Genomic DNA, 22,567 nt, shown 5'->3' with positions numbered 1-22,567 from the left:
ATGAGCGGTGGGCGTGGGGAGGAACGGAGCGGAAGTGCGGGGCGGCACCAGCTCCTCCAACTCCGCCTCCGCCTCTGGCTCCCGGCCGGGGGCGTGGCGTGGCCGAGGACGCTCCGCCTCTCGGCGCGGCGCGGGGTTTCTTCCGGCCTGCGCGCCCCGGACGTGACCTCGGCGGCCGTGCGCCCGAGCCGCCCTGAGGGAGGCGCCCGCGGCCCCGGCTCAGGTAGGGCTGCCCTGTGTGTCTCGGCCGTCGGCCCCCGCGAGTCCCCGCGGCCCCGAGCCTGCGGGCTTCCAGCGAGGGCTAGTCTCCCTCAGCTCACGTGCCAACTAGCCCGGTGACAGGTGGGGGCCGGTCCCAAGGCGGGAACGCAGAGCATGGAAGGTACTAGAAGAGGTTGGTGACTGGGGTTGGGGGCTGTCACAGAAAGGGTGACCTTTGAGTCCACATTTGAGGGACGTGAAGGAGCAAACCATGTGAGGAACTAAGAGAAGAACATTCCAGAAAGAACACTCCAGACGGAACAGCAGGGAGTTGAGGCTGGTGTGGCAAGAGTGAAGGGCATAAAAAGTGAATGGAACCCATCTAATGGCTCTGTGGTCAGTAGGAACACTGGTGACTTGCTTCCGTAAAGATGTTAAAACTCCTGGCTATTGAGTTCAACTCAGACTTATCGTGATCCAACAGGACAGGGTAGAACTGCCCCTCTGGGGTTTCCAAGACTCTAACTCTTTAAGGGAGTAGAGAGCCGCATCTTTTCCCTGAGGGGTGGCTGGTGGTGATTTTGAACTGCTGACCTTGTGGTTAGCAGCCCAGCAGATAACCCACTAAACCACCTGGGCTCTTCCATAAAGATCACAGCCTAGGAAACCCTAGGTTGTTGCTGTCAGATGCCCTTGAGTGCGAGCTACCCCATAGTGACCCCAAGCACCACTGAAGGAAATACTGCCTGGTCCTGCACCATCCTTTACAATGACCATTCTGTTGGAACCTTTTGTGGCATCCACCTTGTTAAGGGACTTCCCCTTTTTTTTCCTCCCCTGCCCTTCTACTACCTATTAAGTAGTTCTACTCCATCGTAGGGTTGCTATGAATCATAACCTACATGATTGCCTTGAATGACAACAATGGTCTTGGGTTGACCTGGCTCAAGGAGTCTTGGTGGCACGGTGGTTCAAATCCCCAGCTGCTAATGGAAAGGTTGGTGATTGAAACCTCCTGCCTCAATCCCTGGTGACCTGCTTTGGACAAGTGACAGCCTTGGAAACCCTCTGATAGGCAATTGCGCTGTGTCATGTAGGGTTTCTATGAGGTGGACACCAACTCAACTGTATTGAACAGCAGTGTGATGGTGGCTCATGGCTCTGAGCCAGGCACCAGGCATCTGTAAATTCTTGATGCCTGCCAGCTCTCCCAACCTCAGCCAGCCCTTGGGCAGGGAAGGTGGACACTCCTGTTATCTTGGAGGCAATCAGTCCCAGGAAGGATAACTCACTTGCTCAAGCTCACACTGACCTTATTGCCTGCAGCCAACCCAGGAGAGAAGAGCCAGCTTCCTTCTGCAGACTGCTGGTGATCTGAGCAAGTTAGGCCCCTCCACTCTGTGCTTCAGTTTCCTTCAAAGTTCCAGGAGTTGGAGGGCAGGCAGTGAGAGCTCTGTCTTGTGTGTCTAACACGAAGGCGGGGGCGGCACAGCTCTCTTTGCTGCCTACTGCTGCAAAACCAGGCAGCTGGAGTGCACGCTCAACAATTTGGGCCCTGCAGCTAAGCCGAAGTCAGTGCCCAGGAATCAGCCTACTGAGGCTGGAACCTTCTCCAGTATGTCTTCTCCCGGGAGACCTTTTTTGTTGTTGGGAATTGCTTGTCACCTCTCCAGCCTTGGGAGTTGGTTTAAATCAGGTCTTGGAGGGCAGGAGCTGAGGAGGATGAGCAGGAACAGAAGCAAGGCAACCAGGCAGTGAGTGCAGAAGGAGGAAAATCGACCCACTTCTCAGGGAGCCCAGTGAAATGGAAGTAGGAACAGACAGCCCAGCCTGCTCTGCACTGGGCATCCGACTGCCACCTAAAGCTCTGTTTACTATGCTGTGGCTTCTCTGCTTCTAGAATTCACCCTCTTCCCTAATCTGGCCCAGCTTCCAGGTGTGGCCTTGAGGATGAGACCTGAAATAAGGCCCCGATAGGCAGTTCTTAGGTACAGCCAGTCTAAAGTACTGGTGGTACAGGATCCAAAAGAGCTTCACTTTACTGATTGAGTACTCAGCTCCTGTCCCTCAAATGGACTCGCCCAAACTGAGTGACTTACAACGACCCTGGAGGACAGAGAAAAGCTGCTCTGGAGAGTTTCTGAGGCTGTAAATCTTTACAGACGCTGACTGCTATGTGTTTCCCCTCAGGGCTGCTGAAGGGACCAAACCACTAGCCTTTTGGTTAGTAGCCCAGTGCTTATCCCACATGTACTACCAGGACCCCTTGGACCCACCCTCCAAAAACCAAACTAAACAGTGCCATCAAGTCGATTCTGACTCCTAGTGAACCTACTCAAGATTTCCAAGGCTACATCTTTACAAGAGCATGCAGCCTCAATTTTGACCCCAGAATGACAAGTGGGTTTGAACCTCCATTCTTGTGGTTGCTTGTCCAATGCTTACCCAGCAGTACCATCAGGGCTCTGTTGGACTCACCCAAGCAGAAGTGAAGAACTGTATTTGGCTAAACTTGCTTCCTGAAATGTATTCCTTATTCAGAGACACCCCTCCCCCAAACACACACACAAACAGGAACTTTGGGATGGTAGAGGGGATGATGCCCAGAGGGGCTGGAAGACACCTTCTGCTGTTCTCTCTTTTCAGCCACACAGTCCCTGGGCCTTATCCCCATGTCTTTGCATCTGTCACATATCACTGGGTTCCTTCTCAGGGTGGGACTGATAGAATTAGAACAGTAGATGCTGTGGGGACAGAGCAGGTGGGTGGCTGTGGCATCCTAGCTTGTGGCATCTGGAGCCCATGTGCCCTTGAACTTGGAGCTCCTGACTAAGTAGCCCAAGGGTCCATCCACACACCCTTGGCTTTGAACTCAGAGGGAGCAGCTGGAGCTTCAGCCCCTGACTAGGTAGGCTGTGGGGAGGAGGGTGGTGCTCAGGGTGCGGGGGTTGAAGTCATGGGGCTCCTTATGTGGGTAGAATGCCAGAGATGAGATGTTGGTTCGCTCTGGGTCACCTCTGTGTGCCCGACTTAAGGCAGCCAGTCACCATCAATGCATTGCTGTTTATTGAATTGGCCCCTCTAGGCTATAAGCAGTCTTCAGTCCAGTCCGGTGCTCAAACTCCGTACCGAATTAGCAAGTCTGGGTCGGCTCCCAGGGCTCTGCATTCCTGACCATATGACCCACTAACAACCACTATCCTGGACCTCCCAGCCAGGCAGCCGCAAGGAGGAACCCCTTCGTGAGCCTTCCAGCCACTGCCGCCTGAGGAAGACATCCTGGTGTGTGTAATTGTCTTCTGTGACTGAATTTAAACACATTCCTAACTCTGTTGGAACACTGTCCACAGCAGCTGAGCCCTCCCCTGTTCAGAATATGTGATGGCCCTTCCCAGGTCCTCCACAGCCAGGCAGTCTGTCAGCCAGTCTTCCCTTGTCTGAATTAGTCCTACCAGCAATTCTGCTAGAGTCCCCTTCTCACCTGGTCCTCAGACAGCAAGTTCATCTTTGTATGGTGGTTCTGTTAGCTCCTAAGTCCCTCTGGGTCTCCACCAGGGACCTCCCCTCTCCCCCGCCCCCCCCTACATACAGCCTCCATTTAGAAGAGTCCACCAACCTTGACACCTGGCCCACCGGCCTCTGCACACCAGGCCTGTGTTTCAGGGGCTTGCTAAGTTGACCTGCTGGAGTTCTTCAAAATAGACTGGTTTGAGAGGAAGTGGCCTCCCATTCTAGCTGTTTGTGTTCTCTTTGGGGCCTTTTTGGAACTCACAGCCTGATGAGGAATGAGAGTCATATTTAAGGGGCCTGGTCTGAGTAGCCAGACAGTCTCTGGGTAGACTACACAGTTAATGCACTCATGTGCTAACTAAAAGGTTGGAAGTTTGTGTCCACTCAGAGGTTCTTTGGAAGAAAGGCTTGGTGATCAACTTTAAAAAAGAATAAACCAATGAAAACTACATTTGGGATAGCTGTGAGTAGAGATGACTTCACAACAACTGGTTGGTTGTTTTGTTTTCTGTATAGCCAGGCTTGCCTGCCAGAAACTGTTTATTCCTTCCTCAAATACAACCATTCTCCCTATCTCATTTTCCTGCCCTCTGCCCTTGGAGTCTGTTCTAATGCCCTAGATTTTCTACTCCTCCTAAAACAGAGGCTCAGAACCTCTGGCCTGTCTTGTAGGGTCCTGTGAGTCAGAATCAACTCAATGGCAGCAAGTTGAATACTATATTTGCATGATTCTACCTTAAGGGTGCCATGCACCTTATTTTCACCATTAACAAGCAATGTAGTCCCCTTGGTGGACTTCACACTTACACAGCCCCAACCAGTCATCTGGAAGGAATCACAAGGACAATGACTAGAAGAACCATATCATGTAATCAATCCCCTCCCTTCCCACTGCAGTTCCCAAAGGGAGCACTGGTGGCACAGTGGGCTTTGTGTTGGGCTGCTAATTGCAAGGTCAGCAGTTTGAAACTCCCAACTGTTCTATGGGAGAAAGACAAGGCTGTCTGCTCCCATAAAGATAAGACAGTATCAGAAACCCGCAGGGCAGTTTTATTTTGTCTTCTAAGGTTGCTGTGAATTGGAATTGACTTGATGGCAGTGAGCTTTTTGAAAGCAGTCCCCAAGAGCATACAGCTGTGAAGTGGTAGCGGTGGACTTCAGGCCCAGGTTGACTCTAGACCTAGTTGGTCATCATGTATTTGCTTTCTATCTGTGTCCCGCACTGCCCGACCCCACTCCCAACTCAGTTCTCTTCCTTCACTTCTTCTCTACTTGTCTCTGTGTCTTAGTGCTGCTGTGACAGAAATGCCGCAAGAACATCTGTTACCAAATTTATAAGGCCAGAGGTACGAATTCAGGCCATTGGCAGTAGGAGGGGTCCTTTCTGGTATCTGTCAGCTTCTAGTGATCAGCCATCCTCAGAGCTCCTGGGCTGCCTCAGGGAGTGTCTGTCTATCCCAGGTCATCTTGCCTGACTGTGTTGATTTTGCTCCTTGGATCACTTGAGGAGATTTGCTAGGCTGGTAACGTGAAGCTTGGGCCTTCAAACCCCCCAGCAGCTCTTTGGGGGTGGGGGGGGTGGAGAGGGGGGTCGTGGTATCTGCTCCTGTGATGTTGACAGCCTTGGAAACCCTATGGGGTAGTTCTCTATCCTGTAGGGTGGCAAGCTTGGGTCTTCAAACCCCCCAGCAGCTCTTTGGGGGTGGGGGGGGAGAGGGGGGTCGTGGTATCTGCTCCTGTGATGTTGACAGCCTTGGAAACCCTATGGGGTAGTTCTCTATCCTGTAGGGTGGCTGTGAGTTGGATGACTCCACAGGTTTGAGTTTGGGGTTTGGTTTACATTACTCAGCAACAATTAGAATTCGCACCGTGTGCACTGATGAAACCTTATTAACACTACAAAGAAAACCTAATTTCCAAATAGGATTTCAGCCACAGGTGTAGAGGTTAGGATTCCAATGCATGTCTGGGGGCAGGGGGAGATTTTATTGCCTAACAAACACTGTTAGTTCCTTTGTCATCAAACGTTTATAGCTCTGCTACTGGGCAGCTCTGCCCTCATGGAGCTTCCATTTTGATGGAGAGAAGGAAATACAGAGTTGTGGAGGTATTTCTCTCGGAAGCTGTCCAAGCCCCTTTTCTCCCCTCCCCACCCTGGGGGAGCATACCCAGGACTCCCCCAGCTCTGTTCCCCACCTCTATATGTAGAAGGCCAGGAGGCTGAATTGACTTGAGTTGGGGTATGACCCTTAGGAGGAAAAAGTGGGTGAAAGCAGGCCTTTTGGTTAAAAGGCTTTGGACTCATCAGAGTTGGGGGTAGGATGGCATGGAGGGGTGGAAGTGCAGTCTGGAGAGGTCATCTGCCTTATCCTTTGTCCTTGGGTCACCCAGGCCCATCCTCCCAAGATCCTGCCAGCTTTTCTGTGAGCATTACAGCAGCATTAAACAGCCTGGTTCCCTGATGTCATTCCATCATCCACAGCTCTCCCGACGACCTGGGCTGAAAATGAAAAGGACCCCAGAAGAGGATCTACATGGTGGTCTTGGAGGTCCAAAGGCTGAGAGCCCTCTTTATTGTGCCTCAGCCTATGGTAGCCTATGGGGAACTAAGGTCAGATGGCAGCTTGGCACCACATTACATCCACTAGAATGGCCAGACGGTAACAAATTTTGGTGAGGTGCTGAAGAAACTGGAACATGCCTACACTGCTGGTGGTAGTGTAAAGGGCTGCTGTAGTAATTTGGAAAACCGATTAGTAGTTGCTCAAAACATTCAGCAGAACGTCACTGCTTGACCTAGCAATTTCAGGTGTAGGGGGGTAGGGGATACAAACAAAACCTGGAATTTTTTCCCAAAGCTATGTATTTATTTTTATTTTTTTTACAAAACCACCTTATCACCTTCAAAGTATTCTCCATTACACTTAATACATCGGTCAAATTTGCTGTTCCATTCTTTGAAACATTTTTCTTCTTTTTTTCTTTTTTTAAATCATTTTATTAGGGGGTCATACAACTCTTATCACAATCCATACACACATCAATTGTGTAAAGAGCATTTGTACATTCATTGCCCTCATCATTCTCAAAACATTTTCTCTCCACTTAAACCCCCGGCATTGAAACATTTTTCAAACTCATCTGTTTGAATGGCTGATGGCACCTCCCTCATTTTTTTCTTTGCCTTTTCTACATCATCAAATTTCTGTCCTTTCATGTCCCTCTTCATTTGAGGAAACAAAAGAAGTCACACAGAGTGAGGTCAGGTGAGTAAGGCATGTGGGGCAAGAGAAGCATGCTGTTTTTTGCCCAAAACTGGTGCACTGAAGATGGCTGCATGAGTAGGTTCAAGTGGCAAAACCAGTCCCCTGTCTGCCACAAATAAGGCCTTTTTTGGTCACACACTGGACACAATCTTTTCAGAACCTCTAAATAGAAAGTTTGCATTTCCGTCTGTTCGGAAAGTTGAAGGACATCCAGAATGAGATTTGTCATCAATTGACATTTCACCTCTTTTTTTTTTTTTTAAAGGAGGCATACATGCACTTTCACAAATTTATTCACAGAATCAGGGAATATATGGTATCAACATGTAGGGTGGTACTTTCTTTCCCCAGACATTTCACCTCTTTTGAAATGAGAACACCACTTGTATACTTGAGTTTTTCCCATAGTGCTGTCCTTGTAAGCTGTGTTCAACATCACAACAGTTTCTGCGGCATTTTTCCCAAGCAGGAAACAAAATTTCACAGCTGCATGCTGTTCTCTTAAATTGGCCATCACAAAAAAAAACGAGGTTTGAGTAAAACTCAAAAGAATTCACTGTGACCAGAGAGAATTCCCAGATGATGCCACTGGGTGCACTAACAGAGTGAGTTGCTCACCTAGTGGGAAAAATGTGTATTATGAAGGCTCTGCTCTGTCCAGCACAACTCCGGATTTATTTGGGTACCCCCTCGTATACTCAGGAAAAATGGAAACCTGGTTCCTTGTGGAAACTTGGATATGGATGTTCTCAGCAGCACTATTCATACTAGCCCTAGAGGAAAGGATTAAAATATCCACCCACCGATGGAGGCATAAACAAAACATGGCCTGCCTATGTCTATAGTGTTCTCTAGAAAACGGAGGAGGGATGCACTGATACACGCTGATATAGAGGAACCTCAGAAGCGGCCAGCTGAGTGAAAAACCAGTCATGCCTCCAGTCTCGTTCCATTTATGGGGACTTTCCAGGATGGGCAACTCTATAGAGGCTGCATTGAAGGCTGTCCCCCAGGGGAGGGAGAATACAGGGGCTTGCTCTAATGGGTTCGGGGTTTCTTTTAAGGATGATGACAAAGTTCAAAATGGGCTGGGGGAATAGACTAGAAGTCATTGAATTGTACACTTGAAAATGGTGAATTGCATGGCTTGTGAATTGTATCTCAATAAAGCAGTAAAAAACAAAACCTGAGTGGCCTTCCCCACTTTCATGCTGATAGCAGGAGGAAGATTCAAGACCTTCCTAAGTGACTTGGGGCTAAAATATCACTCCAGTTTTCTTAAAACAATTGCAGAGAACTGGTAATAGAAGGCTTGCTGTTCATCCTTGAGGCCTTGGCTTACCTGTTACCCCTCCCAACAAATACTTCTCTCCTCCCCTTTGCCATCTAACTTTCCCTTGTTTCTTTGCTTTACCATTCTGATATGTAACTTGGAATTATTTTGTGTCTGTGAACTTGATTTTGTTTGGCTTTTCTATACTGAACATTCCATGAGGGCAAGGGCTACTCATATTGAGCACATAGTAGGTGTTCGGTAAGTACCTGTTGAATTAATGGATATACCATATATACTCAAGTATAAGGTGACCCGGATATCTGAGAGGCACCTAATTTTACCACAAAAACTGCATTAAAAATGTGCTGGGAAAAAAGAAAAAAAAGAAAAAAATGAGAAAAAAAATGTGCTGGAAAACTCAGCTTATACTCAAGTACATACGGTATGTGTATATATTTGAATATTTTATTGTGGTTTGGTTGAAAATTTACAAAGCATGTTAATTTTGCATGCAACGATGTAGGACATTTCCCCCTGTGACCTGGGTTGTGATTGCCCCAGTGTAACAGCTCTCTTCCCACTTCTCCCTGGGTTTCCCACGGCCACTGACCCATCTTTTCCTGCCTTCTGAGCTATGTTTTGGGCCAGTTGCTGCTCTGTAGGTCCCTGTGGTAAATTGTTGTGAGGAGGAGCATGTAACTGCAGGTGCTATTGTACATTTATAAGCCTGTCCTTTGGCTGCCATGTGATCCCAGGGGTGGGTTCAGTGCCAGCCTTGAAAGGTATCTCAGGACCACAGTCTCAGGGGTTCCTCCAGTCTTATCAGAGCAGGCAGTCTGATCTCCTTTGCGATGGTGATTTCTGTTCCACATTTTTTCACTGACCCTGCCCTATTTTGGAGCCCAGGTGGTATAGTGGCTACAAGTTGGGCTACTAACTCCAAGGTCAGCAGTTCAGAGAAAGTAGTTGGGAGAAAGACAAGGGTTCCCACTCCCCTAAAAAGTTAGTCTCGGAAATTCACAGGAGGTAGTTCTACCCTGTGCTATGGGTTGCTGAGTCAGAATCAACTTGATGGCAGTGAATTTTTTGGTTTTGGTCTTATTATGATCCCGACCAGAGTGGTGGGGAACTGTATATATATTGATAGCAGCCAGAGGGTGAATTGAGTCTGGGCGGGCCAGTGTTTGGCGCAGTCAGGGCAAGAACAGGGATGGGTGTCTCCTGGCCCTGGCGCTGCCTCTTTTTCTCTGTTCCAGCTCCAAAAGAGTGTCTTGAACAGAAGCCCAAAGCCTGGTCTGGCTGGGGAGGAAGTCTGCAGCCCAGGCTGAGAGGGAGGGAGTGGTGTCTGCCTTTGCACCTTTGGAATGCGGCTGATTCACTCAGAGGAGCCATGTGGTACCATAGGCAGCCTCATGCTGACATCTGGATGCTGGATTCCAGGAGGGGAGGGAGTCCTGCAGGCAGATGCCAAGTCTGAAGGTCAGACAGGTCAGACAGAACCATTGAGCTGCTTGAGGGGCAGATGAGGCACTTGTCCCCTACCCTGCTGCTCCAGAGTCCCTACTCAGGTGGTATCTGGGGGGGTGAGGGAGACACCTTCTCAGCCTTGTCCCAGTCCCAGCAGCAGAGAGGCAAGCATGAGCTCTGTTCACACAACTCTGTTACTTCTCAGCTCATATTCCTGAAAAGCCGCAGGGACGTGAGCACCCCCCAGTGGGCCAGTGTCCTCTGTGCCTGCTGACTCCAGGCTAGGTTCCTGGGGGAACTCCAGGACAACACCCAGCTTGTGTCCTCCTTTCTTATGGCCCTCTGTGGGAGGCCCGGGCTCCTCTCCTTCAGGACTGGGTTGGGTCTGACTGGGTTGGATCTGGGGCAGTAGCCACCCCAGCAGCTAAATAGACACAGTGGGCAAAGGCAGGGCCAATGCAGCAGACCCCTATCTCCCTGACATTTTGCTCTAGATCCGACCACGAGTCTGTGCAGGCACTGTGCCCTCTTGGGGCTCCATGTGCCATCTGCTCCTGCAGTGAAGTGCCTTCAAGAATCCTGGAAAGCTCAGACTCTCAGAGCCTGCTGGGAGTCAGCTGAGTATACAGAGAGGTAATGCTGTGCCCCCTCCCCCATGGCTGGTTCTGGTATCCACTCTATCTGCTGAAAGGACAGGGCTTGGCTCAGCAGCCTCTCTCTCCTCCAACCCACCACGGCATTGACTTGATGCCAACCCAGAGGGACCCTGTAGGACAGAGTACAACTGCCCCATAAGATTCCTGAGACTGCAAATCTTTATGGAAACAGACTGCCTCATCTGTCTCCTAAAGAGTGGCTGATGGGTTCAAATGAATGACCTTGTGCTTAGCTGTGCAGTGCTCTACCAGGATTCCTCTCTTTCTCCTTCAAGGAGTTCTGTATTGTTAGACTTCTCTTCAGAGAGGGCCAGGGGACTCCATGGGGAGCTGGTGGAGCAGAGAAAGCCAGGAAGGGAGTAAGGGGCAAATATTACAGTTTCTGCCCCAGTCATGGGGGCCTCAGCTGCCCGTCCTGCAGGCACAGGCCAGTCCCTTGGCAGCAAGCACCTTCCTGCACCATGAGCCCCTACCTGCAGCCCCATTTGGTCATTTGATGTCGGGAGGGAGGTGCGCTGATGGGTTGGCTAATGCATACACTTGGAATCTGGGGTCCCTGAGGGAAAGCGGTAAGGGTGCCCCAAGATCTGGGGTTTCCCAGAAGAGAACACTCTGTACCCAGTCACCAGATACCTTGGGAAAGTTCTAGAGGGAGGGTGGGCAGGCTTGTTTCAAGGTTTTCACAGAAATTGGAGAACCGAGTAAAGCACCTCCTAGAATATTCTAGGGAAGAGTAGAGCTTCAGGACCAGAGTGTGACCCTGGGATCTAACTCAGCTTTGGGATGCCCCTGTTTTACCAATCCTATACTACAGGCTACCCACATCTCAGCCCAACCCTGCCTCCTAGAGAGGCCTTTGGAGTAGGCTGTTGTAGCCTTGCAGGCCACCACAGGGCCCCATTCTTGTGCCCAGAGTGTACTTGTGACTCTCGCTCAGAGTGACTCTGGCTGTGCCCATCTCATGCCTGCTCATGGTCCCTGGCCTGCTCCGAACCCTTTCAGCAGCACATCCTCCTTTCCACCCCAACTTCTACCCTGCTCTTCGGGGTGTTCATTTTAACGTGCGTGTCTGGTCTTGTCTACTAAATCACAGACTCCCAGAAGCCAAAGGACATCCTAAAGCAGATTTACTTTCTGAGCATGTCTTCTCCCAGATTAAGATGTAATTTACATGGCGCCAAGATGGCCTTTTTACAGAGTCCAGGGCAGTGGTTCTGAGTGTATTCATGGAGTTGTGCAACCACCACCACAATTGCCTTCCAGGACGTTTTTTATCACCGTGAAAGGAGACCCTGCATTAGCAGTCTTTCCCCTTCTTCACAGCCTCGGAACAGCTGCCGTCAGGTGGACTCCAACCATGGTGACCCAGTGTGTCCCAGAGTAGAACTGTGACTCCTGGGGTTTTCTAGGTTCTAGTCTTTCTCAAGCCAATTGCCAGGCCTTTCTTCAAGGCACCTCTGGTGGGTTGAACTGCCAACCTTTGGTTAACCCTTTTCATCTAGGGCCGCCCTGTTGCTTCTCAACTCACTGCCCTTGAATCTATTCTGACTCACAGCACCCCCAATAGGACAAACTAGAACTGCTCCTATAGATTTCTGAGAGTAACTATAGGAGTAAAAAGCCTTATCTTCCTCCCTGGGAGCAGCTTGTAGGTTCGAACATGGACTTGTGGTTCGCAGCAGCTCAATGTATAACACACTAAGCTACTAGAGAAGTGCTTCCCTTGCCCCTCAAAACCAAACCAAACCAAACTCACTGCCATTGAATTGATTCTGATTCATAGCAACCCCATAGGACAGGGTAGAACTGTTCCTCTGAGTTGCCGAAACAGTAACTTTTTATAAGAGTAGAAAACCCTGTCTTTCTCCCACAGAGCAGCTAGTGGTTTCAAAGTGCGGTTAACAGTCTACTATGCCACCAGGGTTCCTCCCACACCCCTAGGCAACTGCTACTCTATTTTCTGTGTCTATTTGCTTATTCCAGGCATTTCATATTAGTGGGATCATAAGATATGAGGGGTTTCCAAAGCTCACAGCAAGAGAAATACATAAGAAAATGATATTTTGTCCCCCTGGGCCCTTTTGAAGTTCCCTTGTGCTTGACCCTTCCTTTCTGACTTTGTTCAGTCAGCATAGTGTGTTCCGGGTCCACCTCCACTGTAACAGGTATCACTACTTCATGCCTGCCATTGTATGGCTGTGAGAAGGAGCCTTGGTGGTGTAGCTGCTAAAGCACTGGGTCATTAACTGAAAGCTTGGTAGTTTTGAACCTGCTCTGTGGCAGAGGAAGATGAGGCAGTCTGTTTCTGTAAAGACTTACAGCCTTGGCCACACTGTAGGGCAGCTCTACTCTGTCCCGCAGGGTAGTGAATTGACTTGATATAGTGAGTTTGCCTTTTTGTGTGGGCACACTGTTAGAGTAAACCAGCCTCTAACAACTGAGTGGGGTTCGTAGGTGCAACTGTACGGCAATAATATATAAAGATCAGAGCAAATCACAGCTAAGTCATAGAAGACAGAGATAAGAGAGAAGATAAAGGGGCCAAACATACTTCATGGTAGTATGCTCACCTCTGGGACGGCCATGATCTCAGCAACCAAGTCCGTGCAGAGAGAAGGGAGAGGGGAGGGAATATATTTCTAACCAAGGCTTATTTATCCTTAGGGAGCATGCAAGCCCCCCTGATTACAGGTAACCACATACATAACAGGAAGAAGATGAGCTAGGGGTACACATGTGACAAGATGGGCTGATCCTAGACTCAAGATGGCAGCCTAATGAGTTGGCTAGACCTTGCCTATGGGCTCTCCTTCAGGGAAACAATCCACCATCCATCTTTATCAGTAGGGAGTGTGCCCCACTTATGGTGGGACAAACAAGAGTCTGATTGCTCTGGATGACTGATGCCCTCAGGTAGAGAACTATGCAGCTGACTGCCCACCATGTGCTAGCAAGCAGCAGACAATCAGGGAAAAAACCTTTCTGTATCCCACAGGGACACAGGAAATTAAGGAATCCTGGTGGCACAGTAGGCTTATGTGTTGGGTTGCTAGCTAGGGTAGTGGTTCAAGCCCAACAGCCACTTCTTAGAGGAAGATATGGTAGCCTTACAGCCCCAGAGCCCCATGGGGAAGCTCTGCTCTGCCCTACAGGGTCACTGTGCATCGGAATTGATGGCAGTCGGTTTGGCTTTAGTTTTTCATACCACACTTCATTGATCTATTCATCAGTTGGTGGGTCTTTGGCTTCATCCACTCTGGCTACGACAGAGAAAGCTGCTCCAGACATTTGTGGTTTGTGTATATTTCACAGACGTGAGAGTCCACAGTAGCTATCCTTTTACCCTTGACTTTCCATGCAGCAGGAGCTGTGATGGCATAGAGGGTTACATGTTGGGCTGCTAACAGCAAAATCAGCGGTTCAAAACCACCAGCCAGTCCGCCAGAGAAAAGATGAGGCTTTCTGCTCCTGTAAAGAGTACAGTCTTGCAAACTGACAGAGGCAGTTCTTCCCTGCCCTATAGGGTAGCAATGAGTCAGAATCTACTCGATGACACTGTGTGTTTGGTTTAATTTTGGTTTTCATACAGCATTGTGTTTATATGGAACATCTGTGTTGTGGCAGGGGACAGGCCTTCATCTCTCTTCATGACTGAGTAATATTCCATTAAATAGACCATGTGGTCATTTGGTAGTTTCCAAATTTTGGCTAGTGTGAAAAGAGCTGCAGGGAGCATGAGTGTGCACACAGGTTTTGGGGTGTGAAATGGTGCAGTAACACTGGTGTCCAGGTTTCTGTTGGTGGACGTAGGTATTTAGTTTGAGTACTTCTGCATCATTCCTTCCTGCAGATGAGGAAGCGGAGGCTCAGAAAGTAGGTGGTAGGGCTCATCCAGCTGTGGAGCTGGGCTTCCCTGGTCCGTAGCCAACAGGCTTCCTGAGGGACCTCCTGAGGCGTTTGTGTGGTCATTGGCAAAGCCTTTCCCAACACTCATGCCAGGTCAGCATTGCTAACTCTTCAGAGGAGTGCCATGGCGATCTCAAATCCCAGGAACATGCCAGGTCCCCCAAGGATAGTTAGTGCTGGTCACTTGTCTGGTAAGGATAGACCTGGTCATCTGCCCAGTGGTGCTGCTGTAAGTGGCCCCCAGGGAAGTCCCTCTTGCTGCCAAGCGACCAGCCAAAGACCCAGGCCTTTCCCCAACTGCTTCTGGGGGCTGTCTAAGCCTGGACTTCCTCACAGAGTGGTTAAGTCACTGCCCCCTCCTGTTTGTTGGGGTTCCTAGGACTGCTCTCGCCATGCCATCTGAGGGATGATGCCTGGGCCTATGGCCCCTACAGGCCTTTTCTTCATTTATCTTCTGGGGGGCCTGGAAGGTCCAGTAAGTAGGGGCTCCTTCAGGTGACTGAGCCCCTCAGAACCTCTGTTTCCTCATCTTTGAATTGGGGTCTCAGACCTACCCCCAGGCCCATGCTGCTGGTGGGTGGACCAGAAATGGTGCCTGTCACCTCTGTCTTGCGCTGGTCCCCATCATGTTCCCAGGACCTAGGAAGAGTGGGGTGTCTTTGCTTCTCTCCCCCACTCAGTAATGGGAGGCCTGATTGGGTAAGTTAAGGTCAAGCCTCTGAGATTCGGACCCTGAGAGATCTACTGGTCTTTCCCCTACCCTAGCCCAGTTTTCCAAGTATTGCCTGCCCACCTAGTGCTTGGCAGCCCTGACCCATTCTCTGGTGGTTCACCACTACCCCTCCCTCAGATCTGCAGCAGCAAAGATGGGTATCTGCTGTGGGAGGGCTTGGTGCCAGCCATGACCATGGACCACCTGAGGGGGTGCCATAGCTCATGAGCTGACCAAGAGAGGCAGCCTGCCAGAGGGGAGGCAGCCAAGGGTGGGAGCTACCAGGCAGCCTCTGGCAGTCCTACAGACACTCCCTCCCCCTGGGATCCCCCAGGCTCTCCCCTCCTCCCTCCTTCCCTTGGGTCCTGCTTCTCACATTTCAGCTTCTGACTTACTGGCACCAGCACCACAGAGGCTGCTGTATCAGACAGACCTTAACCCCTGCTGTGCTGGTGGAAGCCTAGGGGGTGGGATGGGCACACATACACGGAGGGCGTGGGGTCTCAAGGGGAGAAAAATCCACTGCCTTCAAGTTGCTTCTGACTCCTAGAAACCCTTTAGGACAGAGTAGTATGGTTTCCTAGTAGACTGCTTCCCAGACTGTCCATCTTTACAGGAATAGACAGCTGCCTCTTTCTCCTGAGGAGCAGCTGGTGGGTTAGCTGCCCTTGCTTAATCCATGGAGCCACCAGGGCACATTTGCGGGACAAGAAAGAGATTTTTGCCCCATTAGCTGTCTGAATCCTTACTCTTGAGTATTTTTCTCACCTTCTTCCTCCCTGTCTCACTGGAATCCTGCCTCACTCTGTGCCTGCTATCCTTCTCCCTGCCAGCCTACTTGTTTCCCTATTTCCCTGCCCACCTCCCTGGCTGGCTTCTTCCCTGCCGACTTGCCTGCTGAAACTGGAAGCCACACTCCAGGAAACCTTCCTTGGCCCCTGTGGGATATCCTGGTGCTGCTAGCCTAGTAGACTGCTTATTTGACCTTGTTCTACTGGAGGCTACATTCCCCTTCCAGACCACTCATAATACCTAGGAGTGCTCTCTTTATGCACCTGGCCTTCCCTGACCCCCAGGACCCAAAGTGGCTTTGTGGGGGTAAGTTCAGGGCACCAGGTAAGCCCGTGACTCCTAGGGGTAGTTGGTAAGTGGCAGCCTGGGTGTGGGTTGGAATCTGGGCTTTGGAACCTTTGAGCAGTGAGGAAGCTACGGCTAAAGTGCTGGGCTTCTAACAGAAAGGTCAGGAGTTCCAGCCCACCAGCCACTCAGAGGGAGAAAGATGTGTCAGTCTGCTTCTGTAAAAATTTATAACCTTGGAGACATCATGGGGTGTTTCTATTCTGCCTTGTAAGGTTACTGTGAGTTGGAATCCAATTGGCGGGAGTGGGTTTTGATGGGAGCCATGAAGATATTGAGCAGATCAGTTGGTTATAATCATCAGACTTTGACACCTGTCTACTGTTTGGTTTTAAGGGTTGGGCTGCTAACTACAAGGTCGGCGGTTCAAACCTACTAATTGCTCACAGGGAGTCTGGTAAAGAGTCACACTCCGAAAACCCTTATGGAGCAGTCCTACTCTGTCCTGTAGGGTTGTCATGAGTCAGAATCAATTTAACAGGGGTGGGTGTTTGTTTGCCTGAAAGTAGAGCTTGGAGGGTGAGTTTAGTTCTAGATCTAATGAGTGATTAAAGACCATAGTATTGGGGGGTTCCATCAGCCTTTGTCAGACCAGTCAACCTGGTGTTTTTATGATTTGTAATATTGTTCCACATTTTTCTTCCACTCTATATGAGATGCTCTATCATGATCCCTTTCAAAATGGTCAGTAGTAGTAGCTGGGCACCATGAAGTTCTTCTGGTCTCAGATTTGTAGAGCCTGAGTTTCACATGCTCCATTAGTCCTTTGGACTAATTGTTGTCACGTGTCAGAGAAAGACAGCCATTTCCAAATGAAGCAGAGATAGTCCAGCCAGGAGGCCACAAGGGAATGCCATGCATATAATGGAAGCAGATGTCACGCCTGCTCCCTCCTTGTTAACATGTTGAAAGGAGAGATACTTTCCCTGGGAAAGGCTGAGAACTCATCTGGGGAGTATGGGGTGGAGGAGCTCAGTGTTAGAACCACTGGGCTTGGGGCACAAGTGGAGGAAGTAGGGATGCACCCCCAGCAATTGCTGAAGCCTTGGGCCTGGGAATGAGGCCACTTGGACCAGAGAGAATGGGCAGGAGAGTCCCTTGAGATGGAGTCCAGCCACCTGAAATAGACCTGCTACCAGCATAAGTAGAAGATGCTGAAGTGGAAGGACTTGTTTATGATCAAAGCGAAGGATACCTCAGCTGAGGGAAGGGGACAGGTAGCTAGGAGTGAGGGTCTTTGGGTCTCCAGACAAACCCAGTGGGAACAGCAGGGCATGGCACAGGGTAGCCTGTAACCATGTGTCTTCACTTCTTTACCTTGTAGTGGATTCCCCAAATATTTCCACACTTGGCTTGTACATAAAGCATCATGTGCATCACACGCCCCCTGGTGGTTGGGGGCAGGGACCCTCAGCTTTGTTGGGCTAGAACAGGAGATGGAGTCTGCGCATTGGAGGTTCTTGGATTCTTGGTTCCATAGAGGTATGTGTCCCCACTCTGATTTCCTGGGATCATTAGGGATCCTCTTCCACGCTGAATGCTTGGCTTCTGTGGGGCACTGTCCCTGCTCCCATAGCTGGTCTCTACCCTCCCCAGGTCATCCTGGGACCCCTGAAACCACATAGTCTATCTCTCTGAACCTGGTTATTTTTGCATAGAGCAAAGAAGCCTCAGATTAACGTTGGGGACAGAAGTTTCCAGTTAGGTTCTACCATACTTTGTATGTTTTTTAGGAAAGCCCCTCAATTTTCCCTATACCATCCTCACAGCCCCCCTCATTCTCTCACAGGAGTTGTTGGGGATTATAAGAGTACAGCCCCAAACCCATTGCTGTCAAGTCAATTCCAACTCATGACAGTGACAGCTGCATGTGTTATAGAGTGGAACTGCTCCATTTGCTTTTCTTGGCTGTCATCTTTACGGGAGTAGATTGCCAGCCTCTGGCTGTGAATATCATATCTCGTGGATTAGACTTTCCCACATGATTTGGTGGACTGGAAGAGAGGAAGTCTGTCTAGGTGAGCCTGATCTGATCCACAAGCCCTTGAAAGCAGAGTCCTTTCCGGCTGGCTGCAGAAGTTGAAGAGATTGAAGGCCTGGGAAGGATGGTCCCTGCCACCTGATGACATTGTCCATTGGCAATCAGTGAGGCAAGGGAGACCTCAGCCCTACAACACTACCACAGGACGCAGAAGAGAACCTGAGGCCAAGGTGAGGCTGTAGCCTTGAGCGAGACTCTCATGAGCCCTGAGGAAGGAATTCAGCTGGGTTGCCCCCAGCCTGGCTTATAGATGCTGACCTGTGAGAGGTCTTATGCCTTTAAAGTGTAACAGTTTGTTACCCAGCAGTAGAGGACTTTGTCCAAAAGGCAGAGCAGCAGATAATCATGGAGGATACAAGTTTATAAATGAAAATGATCCATCCCACCCCCTCCCGACCACACACACACACACACACACACACACACACACACACACAGTCATTGCAGTTTCAGAATCCACAACCAGCACCTCCCTAACCATTTCTGACCCCCCCTAAAGCCCAAACTCACTGCCATCAAGTTGATGCCAACTCATAGTGACCCTAAAAGATGCAGCAGAACTGCCCCCGTGAATTTCTGAGACTAACTATAATGGGAGTAAAAAGCCACATCTTTTTCCTTTGGAGCCAGCTGGTGGTTTTGAACTACTGATCTTGAGGATTGCAACCTAATGCATAACCATTGTGCCAACACAGCTCTATTTATGGCAGTGATTCTAAATCTGTGTTCTTATATTTAGCACAAGCAGATCTTCTTTCATTGTGCTTTGCTTTTTTGTGTTTCACCAATTGAAGGTTCGTGGCCACCCTATATTGAGCAAGTTGTATCAGCACTATTTCCCAACAGTGAGTGCTCACGGCATGCCTCTGGGTTCTATTTGAGTCATTCTCACGATATTTGGAGCTTTTTCATCCTGCTAGTGCACACCTCATGGATTATAGTGTAAACATAACTTTTGCCTGTACTGGGTAACCAACCAACCAATAGAAAGTGTGGGATTCATTTGCTTCGGGATATTTGCCTTAGTGCCGTGGTCTGGAACTGAACCACAACCCCTCCCAGAGGTCAGCCTGGGCTTCTCTAACAAGCACTCCCCAAGTCTGGTTGGAAGCCAGCCAGGGACAAGGTCAGTGTTTGTGTTGGGAATACCCCTAGAGCCAGCTGAGACCTCTGGCCAGTGAAGGGTCCCTTTAGGGGAGACCCCTGCTCTCGGGGATCCCATGCTTCTGGGTCCTGCACATCTGGTCACATTAGGTCTTTTATTCTTTTTAAGCAATTGCTTTCTTGAGATATAATTCACATACATTTCACCCACTTAAATTATACAATTTAATGGTTTTTGGTGTTGGCAAAGAAATTTGAGTGTACGTTGGACTGGCAGAAGAATGAACAAACCTGTCCTGGAAGGAGTATAGCCAGAATGCTCCTTAGATGTAAGGATGGCAAGACTATCAGGAGGGACCAGTTCCTGGCAAAGGGTGTCTTGCTTGCTAAAGTGGAGGGGCAGCCAAAGGACGGAAGACCCTCAACAAGATAGGTTGACACAGTGGCTGCAACAGTGGGCTCAAACATAGCACTGATTGCGAGGGTAGTGCAGGCCTGGGCAGTGTTTTGCTCTGCTGTACACTGCTCCCATGTGAGTCAACCAACTCAAAACAGCACCAGAAACGATGACAGCATTCAGAGCTGTGTGAACCTGGGGACCTTTTGGTCACTCCAGAGAAACCTTAGGCCTATTAGCAGTCACTCAACATTTTGTGCTAGTCCTCCTAGCCCTACACATCCACCAACCTCCTTTCTGCCTCTGGGGACTATATGCTTTGGGCCACTCCACACAAAAGGAGCCTGTGTCAAGGCCCATGCCCCATCTGTGTCCTCGCTGGTTATCAGAACGCCTTTCCTTTTCATGGCAGAATAATACTGCAGTGAGTGGACAGACCGGTTCTCTTTTCACCATCGCATACACCTCTTACTTGGAAACTGGTGGTGGGGCTGGAGACAGGGAACAATGAGGGGGCAGGAGTTGGGGTGGTGGTGGTCTCTGATTATGCAGTGCAGGGGAAGGAGGGCTGTTCTGAGGCCACATACCAATATCTCAGCTGGAGGGAGCGATAGGTGAGGGGGCAAGAAAGTACAGCTTGATCTCAGAGATGGGCATGTTCAGTTCTAGACCACTGCCACAAAGCAAGTATCACAGCAACGCGAACCAGGAATGTGTTGTGCTTTCCTAGTGCTGATAAAAATTACATTTACACTTGACTGTGGTCCATTAAAGGAGCTAGAGTGTTGTAGTGATTACAAGTTGGGCTGTTAACTCCAAGTGAGCAGTTTGAAGCCACCAGCTGCTCCTTAGGAGAAAGATGAGGTTTTCTACTTACCTAAAGAGTCTCAGAAACCCACAGGGGCAGACGACCCTGTCCTATAGGGTGCTGAGTCAGAATCACTCAGTGATAGTTTTGGTTGGTAGTCGTGTTAAATGTGCAGCAGCACAATGAAAACGTTTGAAATATGGCAAGATGACCAACACAGGGGACACAGAAACATGAAATGAGAGCTTGCCATTGGAAAAATGGCCCTGATAAGACTTGCTCTATCAAAGGTTGATAAAGCAAAGTGCAGTCACATTGAGCTCTGCCTGTATGAGCACCTGTTCGCAGGAATGTTTCCAGGGCAGGTAATAGAAGTGGATGTTAAGATGAAGGTGTGTTTGTTTTAAAAAGGACCATTTTGTGGTGATGAGAATCCATTCAAAGAAACAGTTACTGGAGCTAGTGACACTTTTGATTGGCAGAGGAGATGGTCTGCCCCGGGGGTGGGGTGGGGTGGTCTGTGCACAGACTGCATGGATGCTCAAGAGCTCCAGGGCAATGGTAGGTTACAGATTCTGAGGCAGCCAGGGATGGGAGCATCTGTAAGTTCCCTTCCAGAGGTTTCTATTTTCTCTGAAGCAGGAAATGAGGGCATCAGCTGAGAGTGAGGAAGGGGAGGTGAGGTTGTAGGAGAGATGAGTGAAATGGGGCAGAATTGTACTAGCAGTAGGCTGGGATGGCCAGGAAGCACATGGCCTGGCCTAGCAACTTGGTCATAGGAATTCTTGTCTCTCAGCCTCATTCAGGGGCTGAGCAGCCAGGGCTTGGTTTAACCAGTGAGCACTGCAAGGGAGGCTCTGAGTGGTACAAATCTAGCTCGTGCTCTGGGCTGCTGATTATAGAGAGGTTGGAGGTTTGAGGCCACTCCAAGGCACCTGGGAAGGTCTGGCAAATACCCAGGAGTTTAGCCTCTAATCCCACTGAATCCAACGCCACCCGTGGAGTTGACTCAGTAGCAGCAGCTGCTGTTGTTGCAAGGTCAGGTTGTGGCAGGCACAGCCACCACCACCTCCTGTTGCCATTTTAGCCAAATGAGATCCTTACAATTTATGGCCTCCAGATAATATCTTAAGCCACTAAGTCGATGATAAGTGATTTTAGCAGTCCCCCCAAATAATCAAGACCTTTTGTGTTTCTTAAATAGTTGGAAAGGATGAGTTATTTTGTGACACATGAAAATTCTATGAACATCAGTGTTATTGGGACACACAGATGCCCGACACACCCAGGGACTCTCTGACCATTCCCACAAAGATGGGGCAGAAGGGAGTGGTTGAGATGATGGAGACCGCCTGGACTGAAAAGCCTGAAACATGATGGCCTTGGGCCTCTACAGGAAATGTTTGCTGACCTCCATGGTGATTTAGGAGCAGGAGGGCAAGAAAGGAAAGAAGAAATTGAGGGTCTGAAGGATTCTGCAGAGCCCACTGAGAGCCCCAGAGGGCATGGTGTGGACGGGTTTTAGAAGTTGAAAAGGACTTGGGGATGCCCTGAGCCTCACAGGCAGGAAGACCTGGAGTTAGAGGACTCAGTGTTGCATGGAAGGACCAGGCGATGGAAGAGAGTTGGTGTGTGTGTGTGTTTGGGGGTTGGTGGTGATGGCATTTTAGGGCCAGGAGCAGTTTGGGGGAACCAAGGGGTCTTTGACTTTATGAATCTGAGTGGGCCCTGGGCTAGAAGCAGCAATGCAAGAAGGTGCCTTTGGCAGAAATGCTGAGGCCAATCTAAGGAAAGAGGCTTGAGAAACTAAATAAATAAAAACTCAGGTCTGTGGGAAGCCCTGTTGTAGCCAAATCAGGAACATGGATCTTGCCTTTATTGAAAATGTGCATATTTTGTTCTGTAGGAATACTTTTCATTTTTGTTGCTCTATTTAACAGTGCATTATTATTTATTCAGGATAGCCACAAAACTCATTGCTTTGAGTCAATTCCAACTCCTAGCAACCCTCTAGGGCAGGGTAGAACTGCCTCTCTGGGTTTTTTGGGCTATAAAGCTTTAGAGTAGACAGCCTCATCTTTCTTTT

At 49.5% G+C, this 22,567-nt stretch overlaps 1 protein-coding gene across 1 annotated transcript in view; it reads left to right on the top strand.

Annotated features, from left to right (window-relative positions):
• TFAP4 (transcription factor AP-4) overlaps nucleotides 1-22,567 on the top strand; it is a 45,020-nt gene continuing 22,453 nt past the window's right edge. The window contains exons 1-2 of the mRNA XM_045286043.1: nucleotides 1-223; nucleotides 3,393-3,483. Of these exons, the coding sequence (XP_045141978.1) occupies nucleotides 1-223; nucleotides 3,393-3,483 (314 nt within the window). The remainder of the gene's footprint in view (nucleotides 224-3,392; nucleotides 3,484-22,567) is intronic.

This window comes from Echinops telfairi, unplaced genomic scaffold (assembly GCF_000313985.2).
Source record: "Echinops telfairi isolate 266 unplaced genomic scaffold, ASM31398v2 ScPeMD7_5;HRSCAF=22, whole genome shotgun sequence".
Taxonomy (NCBI): domain Eukaryota; kingdom Metazoa; phylum Chordata; class Mammalia; order Afrosoricida; family Tenrecidae; genus Echinops; species Echinops telfairi.
The sequence above is the reverse complement of the archived record's forward strand: the minus strand, read 5'-3'. Positions and strand labels throughout refer to the sequence as shown.